Below are 9,462 nucleotides of genomic sequence, written 5' to 3' on the forward strand. Positions count from 1 at the left end.
TCACTAAGGACAACTTGTGCCTGACAAATTTGGTGGCCTTCTACAGTAGGGTTACAGCGCTGGTGGATGATGGAAGAATGATGTCATCTACCCCGACCTGTGCAAGGCCTTCCTCTGGAAGCTGCTTCCCCTGACTGTGCTGCAGGCTGTGCAAGAAATCCTCAGCATAAGGAAATCCAAACCCAGCCCAGTGCTGGGAGCAGCTGCCAGATCCAACTGAGAAGGACCTAGCCCTGCCTGGAGGATGGCAACCATGGGAGAAGGAAAAGGGAGAGGTGGTGGGGGCCAACAGCTGGGAATTCAAATGGACAGGACAAGGGCTAATGGCTTTAACCTGCAGGAGGGCTGATTTAGATCAGATGTAAGGAAGAAGTTTTTTACAAACACTGCCACAGGTTATCTAGAGGCAATAGTCAATAGATACAAAAATCTGAATGTGGAAAAAAATTCAGCTCTTTGGATCACCTGAATACCAGGAAAACATCATCTCTTTGCCAATTTTCCTTTATAGCTCTTTTTCTTTCCAACCAAATACACACCGAATAATCAAAAAGGGTCCCTTTTTCTCCTTGGAAGCACAAAATTTCAAACATGGAAGAGAGAAATAATTGCCAGTATAACCAAAACACCTAAGACTGCACAGGCTTTGCCAGCCTGCAATAAACCATACATATTCTTTTCCAAAACTAAATGCTCCCTGCATTTCTAATTCTGAAGTGTATGTTTTGCCATTTTCTGTGTGGTACAACACTTCAACCTAGAAAAAATATTTTGATGGTTTTCACAGCAACACAGTTATCAATCCCATCACCACAACCAGACTAATTCCTTGCCAGTCTTACTGAACCTGTTTCCTCATCTGAGATTAACAAAATCAAATGTTTGAATTAGGTCAAAATGAAAAGAATTCCAAAGAAAGGAAGAAAGCACATTTCTAGGAACAGCAGTATAACTTACTGAAAATCTTTCACAGTTTTGGTTCGAATTGGAAGGGAAGGTTCAGGAGGAATTGGTGCTTTCAGTTCCTGGGGTAACGTATCCATTGACATGCGCTTCTTTTGCCGGACATCCAGGCAAAGAGCTGGTAGGTCCCTCCCTTAAAAGAAAGGTAAAGAAGAGCAAATACAATGCATCTAACACAAATAAACTGGTACTAGGAAAAAAAATAAAACTTCAAGTGTTTGATTCTAACTCTTTAAAAAAGTATTTTTCTTACCATGTGCACATGCAGATACGATGGAAAATTTGGCTAACTAACAAAAACAGCAGTGATGCCAATTATTGTATTTCCAATATAGATTGCAAATTTTCAATATACAAACTGCAACACTGGTGCTCCTTACAGCTAAGAAAAATCTCATGCACAACCACACCAAAGTCCAACTATCATATAAGGACAAGACTTCGGTCCCTTTTTCTACACTGTGATATAGAATTTTAGCTACAGATGACTGTGAAACATCTACAGCTTCCATAGAGAATCTCTCCAGAAAACTAAATGGAAAAGGCAAATTTTTTTGTCTTACACAGAATTAGTGGTGAAAGAGAAGCATCTTTGAACACTTCTTTTTAATACACTTGGCTACCTATTCTAGTACAATTGGCAGTGCTTTGCCAAGGCCTTTCCATTCTACTCCTTCCTTTCTATTTGATCTGAAAATAGTTGATAAGATTAGCATGGCAAGACTTGGCAACAGCTACAGTGAGAGGACAGACAAGGCTGCCTCTGTGCCCAACACAGCCACAAAACACACCCACACAGGCCAAAGCTGAGCCCAGCAGTGACAATGGTATAGGACCCCTGTGACAATATATTTAGGAAAGCATAAAAAAAAACTGCACAGCAGCTGACAGAGAGGAAGGATTAAAAAAAAAAGGAAGGAAAAAAAGAAAGAAACTACCCTACAGACACCCACATGAGTGGAAAAGAAGGAGAAGGAGGAGGTGAGTCAAGGTCTAGAGCAGAGGATCCTCTGCAGCCAGTGGAGAGCCAATGCCTGATCAGGCAGCTGGCAGAACTGGAGAGAACTTGAGAACAAGGGAAGGTGTGGTAAGCAGGGAAGGGGAAGGTGCTTTGAGTTTTGTTTCTCTTTAGTTTAACTGGCAATAAATTAATACCCTCAAGTCTGTTCTGCCTATGATGAAAATGGGAAAGTGTACTCCCAGCCTTTATCTCAATCCATGAGCTTTTTCATCTTATTTTCTCCCCATGTCCTGTTGAGGAGGGGAAGCCACAGAGCAGCTTGGTGGGTGTCTGGCAGTCAGCCAAGGTAAGCCCACCCAAAACATGAAAAAACATTTCCACTGCATTTCCAACACTCATTTTGACAGTGTCTTCACAAACATCCTCAAACACTCTTACAGTCTGATTTATGCTGCTCATTTTTAAAAGCATTTACATGAATTGTGACATATGTTTGGGATAAAAGACACTATATAAAATAAAAGTATCCTCAAAAGTCATACATATTTAATGAAAATCCTCTATGAATTGTATAAGACCCCTCTAAGCCTTTTTAAAGATTTGGTTTTTTTTAATTAACTAAACATCAAAGTAGTATCACTACACTGCTGCCTACTCCATTTATCACAGCAGGGAAACAGATGCTATAAAAGTCCCATGAATCCAAAAGCAGATTTTTTTCTCTCATGCTCATGACAGAGTCATTGTCCGTGTGACTTAACTCAGCCACCATTCATGAGATAACAGATCAGAGGTGCCCTCAATCACCTGAGGATGATTCAGTTACTGATACGAAACCTTGTCCATTTCTCACAGATGGAATTATAACCATTTTAAGAAAAGAGCAGTAATTGAAAAAAACAGAGCAGACATATAGATAATAAATTAATCCAAGCCAAGGTGCCAAACCATTCCAACCATGCATATGTTCTGCTATTGAACACCATTCTCTGAAAGCAGGATGGACTGATTTTAGAGAATCTAAGAATTTGTCTTATTTTTATACTCTGAGAATAACAAGTTTTTTGATTTAACTTTCATTCTATCTTTTCAATTTTAAATGGATTAAACATTGAGTTATAACCAGCTGAACACACTGAATGAGGAAAACATTCCTTCTACATCTGTAGAAGAGACATCTGCTGGCAGACACTGCTTCTCAATTCAGTAAATTGAAGCTGCAGGTGCTAAGCTGGTAATTTGCACCCTGTCAGCAATGTCATCTTCCTTGAAATACATGCAGTTTAATTTACATATACTAAAATTGATTTTTAATAGTATCTTTAACACATATGGTCAACTTCAGTATGTTTTGTCATCATTCAAGTTTATTTGTACATAGATTTATTTGCTCTTCTGACAGTAAAGAATACTAATTAAGATCCATCACTGGAGTTTCATTGAGCAGAAATGGGAAATTTTATGTATTGAGTTGATAAACAGCAATAACACAATATTACAAGACAAGAAAAAACAGTAATTTCTGGCTTCTTGCCCAGTTACATCAAGTAAAGATTCAGCTGTGCACGACTGCTTAAGAAATGATCAAAAACTTTGGTGAAGAAAATCTCCTTGATACAAAGCAGAAAGTTTTGCAGTACAGCTAATAAAATATTATTTCAGTAAGAATCTAGTGCTGCGAGTTATAAACCACCTTTTTCTGTACAACTTTGAAACTGACAATACTTGTCAACAGTTTTGTTTCAAAGTTGCACTATTGAGATCTCTCAGTGCAGTCTCTTTCTTGCCTCAATTTCACTGAGTGCTATAAAGACAGTGAACCACAGCACAATAAGCCTGAAGGGGACTTGCTCAGAGACACGATCAATACAAACCTGACAAATGCTTGTACCGTCTTTTATGAAAAGTCCCAAACTACTGAATTCCTAGCCCAAAAGTCAAATAAAAATTCCAGGTCTAACCACAACATCATCCAATCTAGGCTTCATTATTCTAGTCTACCATACCTAATACACAGCTACACTTTCTATCTTTTCATCAAGTATTGTTACCTCATCACAGCACAACAACGCTCCTTCTCACTTACAAAGCTATTCAGAACTCGCTGTTTCCTACGCATTTTACTTTTTGCCATCACTGGCCTTCATCTTCACTGAAAAACACCACCTCCCAGCAACTACCTCCCTTGTAAAAGTCTTATGCTTGCCTCATTCCCACCATCCTTCAGATGGCAATAAAATAATTATCTCCAAAGTTCTGAAAATTTCTAGAGATACTGCCTGATTGCAGCTAGACAAATATCTGCAGATAAACTGCTGAATCAGTACCTTTCTTTAAAATTTCAGAGAGTTATTCCATTCTCCAGATCTATTTGTTTTTTCTTATCCAACTTGTCTCTATAACACAACCTCCACTGAGGATGGGCTATCATATATCTCACTGCCTCTACAATGCACAACACAGCATAATTTACTGAAATCTAGATTTCCAGATTTTCTGGCACTACCAAAATACAAATACTGGCAGAAAACTGAGCACCTTCTAAACTTGGTAACTAAGTAACAGGTCTTTTTTCTCTTACCGTTTTTGATGTTGGGTATAACAAGTTGCGTAGGCGAATTTCTGTTTCCGATGCCTTCTTTCTTTTGGTTGATAGTTGTAATGAAATTGCTGAAAGTGGAAAACTGATTTTTGGCTCCTTCCTCCAACCCCTGTAATTAAGATGACAGTATGCTCTAAAAGGCTAACACATTACTGCTGTAGTAATCTTCTAGTGAGGTTTTTACACAAAATTCTTTTAAATCAGACTGGTAATAACTGAATAAAACATAAATAATGATTCTGCAAGTTTGTTTCAAATTGATTCAGGAGAGGTACCATAAAATTCCTTTCAATTACATAAAAAACCTCAAGTATTTACTTGCAGGATACGAAGATATCCTTGCATTTCTGTGAGGAAAACACAATACAATTAGGAAGCTGTCAATACTATTCTAACTTTCTGCATCCTAATGTCTTCTTTTATACTTTTCACTACATGCAGCTCAGTTTCAACAGAAGAAAGTGTCACATATTCCTTTTTCCAAATAGCCCTAATATATTCAAGTAGTTTAGACAAATTTCCCTAGACTTAAAATGTGGGGCCAAAAATTCTAACCTCTAAAAAAAGTTCAGTACTGACTACCTGGCTAAAACTCCCTAATGATTCAAAATGGTCAGCATCTGCTGCCACTGAAGAAAGGCTTACCAACAAAACTTGGTTAACAAAGTGCTAAAAGACTTGAGCACCTGTACATGCTGTCACCAAGGAGCCTGCACAAGTCTCTGCTGGCAAGTGTTGAGCAATAATGTGTTTTAACAGCAAACAGAAGTGAAATTACACATCAGACTTCCGAAGGATTGTGCCAATTAGTCTGTTGGCTAATCAGCATGGGGTGCTATTAGATATAGTTATTCACTACAGAATTTGCAAAGCATAGGTGGGGTTAAGAGGCTTGCCCAAGATGACAAAAATCTCATGATGAATATTTTAATTTTCTTCTCAATTCCAAGCTATCAATTGATATCAGGAGAGGGTAGATCAACTCAAAAAAATATACATACACTTCCTGCACATCATGATTTTCAACCTCACAGTAACCTAAAGACTCATTTTCCTGATATCTGGCATCTGTGCTCTCAGTTAGAAAAACGCTTCCACACAAACCAAAACTTTAATTCTGCAAATGAGAATATATGTTCTCATATAATATCCTATCAAAATTTTTGAACCAGTACATTTCCCTTTTCTCCTAACAGAAATACATTTAGACTAAGACATGCAGTCAGAGTTCTAAGAAAAGCATTTCACTTCCACCACAACATCCTGAAAAAACACCAAGGGTAATAATACAGCCCATAAACCTGCCACACCAGAGTGTACGCAAGCTGCCAGAAATTTTAAATAACTGTGCCACATACAGCTATTTTTCCATGGCTCATAACTCACTAAATTGTAAATCTGAGCAATCATCAGGACTTCTGGCTTTAAAAATATCAAATTTCAATTTCTAAAATTTCTATTTTTACCAACTTTCAATTTCTAGTTTTAAATTCATTATATGCAACAACATTCCAAAATAAAATGTAATTACCAGCGTAATTTTCAGATTAACATTTCTTTTTAGTCTATAACTTTTGAAATATCATTAAGATGATTCTTCAAAATCATCTGGCACATGACTGGAGTAAAACAGACCCTGGACAAACTTTAGTGACTGAAAAAGAACTTTTAAACAACTCCAGATGTGAGGTTAATCTGCTTGATCACAAAATGTGTGCTCCACACAAAAAAGCTCTGAAGCACAGACTAGTCTAATTATGATTAATAAGGAATAGATAGCAGAGATAATGGAAAAAAGGAATTTTTGTTAAATAAATTATTGTGACAGCCTTTTTGACTGACTTAGCTTTCTAGGTTTTACTCCAGACACATCACTGAAATACTACAGGTGAACAGTTTCTTGAAAACTTTCTCCTTACTGCCACCTCCTTCAGTAGTGATCATAAAGAACAAAATCTGCATCCCCTCTTTAACTCCATCATCCTGATTCAAGTACAGTTCCAACAATATTTGGAAAACATATGGACTAAGGTTTCATTGGGAGGCCCTGGAAGGAAACTTCACACTCACTAATGCGAAACTCTGACAACCCCTGAGGGAGTAATCTAGGACAAGGGCACAGCACCATGTCACACTTAAAAATTCTGTAGGAGGTCACCGAGCTTTTAGAGCCTAAGACTCTACAAACACACTGCACCAGAAAACTGAACACCCACCATTCCCCTCCCACCCACCAAAAGGAATGAATAGGCTAGGAGGGAGTAAGAGGACCAAAGTAATCTTTAGTTTTGTTTTAAGACCATATTAATAACCCACAACTCTGCTGGCTTCTTAGTGGAAGTTTTCCAAGCACTAAGCCCTCCATAAGACTGGAGAGTTACTAACATCATACTTTATAAAACTGTATTTTTCATTATTGAAGTTAAATGAAATGTTGAAAACCAGTCAAAATGTTTTAAAGAGCATATACAGACTGATTTCTCAGAAGAGACAAAAGATCATCTAGAGGAGCTTCTGGAAAATCCTGTGTTAGCCCTAACATTCCTTACTCAAGACCCTTATGTATATGGCAAGCAAAGACTAGTGAGGACAAAAATATTTTCTTCCCTGTGCAAGAAGATGTGGAGGACACTCAGATTTCCCAAAGGCATCTGAGAGCGCAACAGGCTGCACTAGAAGCAGGATTGTCTCTTCCATTCACAGCTTGAAAGGTGCAACTTTGGACTGTTTTTCCTTTACAGAAGTCTCTAATTGTTCCTTTTATTAGGGAGCGAATTACTTAGCCCTCCACAAGTTTCTTTCCAGAATGTGAATGCTGACACCCAAACTATCACCTCTTTGGTGACAGTCTGTGACATCTCTCCACAAAACTCTCTCTCTATCCCCCCTGTAACACACTACTGAGCCCCAAGTAAGGCTCTTGGTAAATTCAAACCCTGCCCTGCACCTGACACACAACCACACCCAGCCAGGTCAGAGCTCCTCTGCAGGTCCCACTCAGCTTCTGCCTGCAGCCAACACTCCAGAGGTACGTGACGGATGTCCAGCCACAAAGTTCTCCTGGTTCTTTAAGCTAGCTGGAATTCTACATGGCCATCCAGGGGCACACATTTTTCATTAGCTGACCTAAGCCTGACACATTTTAGGCCAGCATTTTTATCTTTATTCTAACGAACTGGCTTTTACCATTCAAAGTCTAAGGTGGAGATACTGAAAGGTAAGAAAAACTCCTGGGCACTCGTCCATTAGAGACTTCTCCCAAAAAATTGGTATTTGAATCACAAGAATAAACATATTCTTGCACATCCTGACAGATTTACAAAGCTGAAAGTCTTTCAGAAGATTGGAACATTTAGGCAAAACACAAAATTGGCAGAATTGCTCCAAGGAGTTTGCAGTTTGCATACAATTACTCAGTTTAACATCACGATTATTTCCTGACAGTCATAAATATTATATGTGCAATCTTTTAAATTCAAATTATGAGTTTAAATAAATGATAATTTAAATTATATAAGTCCAATGCCTATCAGAACTGCTGAACTAAAATCTCCTAAGTGTATTACTACAGGATTAGTAACATTTTTGTTCTGTTGTTGGACTGAAGTAACTTACCACAAGTTCCAGCTCATGTTGGGAATGGGAATTTTTGGGAAAATTTTATGTTCTGTGATATTGTATAGACAGCAGAAAGAAAAGCCCAACTCTGGTATAATTAAAAACTTCAAAAAAGGTTTCTGAAAGGAAGTTATTCTGGTAAATATCCTTCCTCCATTTTTTTCTCTGCATTAATTCATTCATCATTTCATCAAAATGTTCTGTGATCTTTGCTTCAACGCAAAAAAAATTTGAAAGATTTTTAAAGAAAAAGTTAAAAATACAGAAGTATTCCCCAGCTACATCTTTCTCCATCAAGTGTATTAGAGCTGAAACCCTCCACCCCCGAGAACCCTTAATGAACATTCACAATGCTGCAAACCCTCAGTCATGACTAACCCGACAGAGCAGACCGTTGTAAAATGTTAACTATAAGTGGATGGAGAATTTATAGCTTCATTATGTCATTGCTTACAGATGCACTTGTTATTTTTAAGAAACTTGAATGAAAGCCTCTCAACGGAAAGGAACATGAAAGAAAACGAAGACGATGATTCCCCTCTTCCCTTTCTCCTCCCAAATGAAGCGGCAAACACAGCAAACGAACACGGAGCGGCACAGGCGGGCCCGCGGGCGGCTGCCTGGGCGCCGACGGGACTTACCCCGGCAGCCGCGGTGGACGCCGACGGGATGGGCGACAATTTCTCTCCCTCCTTTTCCTTTTCCTTTTCTTTTTCGTTTTCCTTCTCCCCTTCTCCCTCTTCTTCCTCCTCCTCGCCACCCTCCTCGGCTGACGGGGCCGCGGTGCTGCCCTGGCTCAGCTCCGCTCCCGGCGGATGCCCCTCGCCGGGGCCGGGGGGCAGCTCGGCGGCAGCCGGCGGGCTCTGCAGCGACATGGTCCCGGTCCCGGCAGCCTCTCGGTGCCGTCGGCACCCGCGACCCCACGCCCTCCTCTTCTCCTCCCTCCGAGGAGCCCCCGCGGGCACCCTCAGCTCCGCCGCTCTGCTCGGCCGCCGCGGCACTGCAGCAGCCGTGCTGCTCCCGGGCGCCCAGACACCCCCGCACGGCGGGGCGGAGCGCAGCGCAGCGCAGCCCGGCCGCCCCCGCCGCGGCCCCGGCGAGCAGGGGGAGCGCGGGACGCGGCGCAGCGGAGGCGCCGCCGGAGCCGCTGCCCGGGAGCGCCCTCGGCCGCCGCGCCACCTACAGACCGCGGGCAGCAGGAGGGGCCGCCGCCGCCGCCATGCTGCTCATGGGCGGCTCGTGGAAACGCTCCTGGCGGCCGGGGCGCGGCGCGGGGGGAGCGGAGGACACGGCGGCGGAAACTCCGCGGCGCAGGAAC

The 9,462-nt window shown here is 41.0% G+C and overlaps 1 protein-coding gene across 1 annotated transcript in view; it reads right to left on the reverse strand.

Moving 5' to 3' along the window:
- Window positions 1-9,245, reverse strand: part of HECTD2 (HECT domain E3 ubiquitin protein ligase 2) — a 32,618-nt gene extending 23,373 nt beyond the window's left edge. The window contains exons 1-3 of the mRNA XM_064716387.1: window positions 8,786-9,245; window positions 4,506-4,635; window positions 958-1,096 (exon numbers count right to left, since the gene is read on the reverse strand). Of these exons, the coding sequence (XP_064572457.1) occupies window positions 958-1,096; window positions 4,506-4,635; window positions 8,786-9,019 (503 nt within the window). The 5' untranslated portion in view covers window positions 9,020-9,245. The remainder of the gene's footprint in view (window positions 1-957; window positions 1,097-4,505; window positions 4,636-8,785) is intronic.
- Window positions 9,246-9,462: the final 217 nt, after the last annotated feature.

The sequence above is a fragment of the Zonotrichia leucophrys genome, chromosome 6 (genome assembly GCF_028769735.1).
Source record: "Zonotrichia leucophrys gambelii isolate GWCS_2022_RI chromosome 6, RI_Zleu_2.0, whole genome shotgun sequence".
NCBI classification, from domain to species: Eukaryota; Metazoa; Chordata; class Aves; order Passeriformes; family Passerellidae; genus Zonotrichia; species Zonotrichia leucophrys.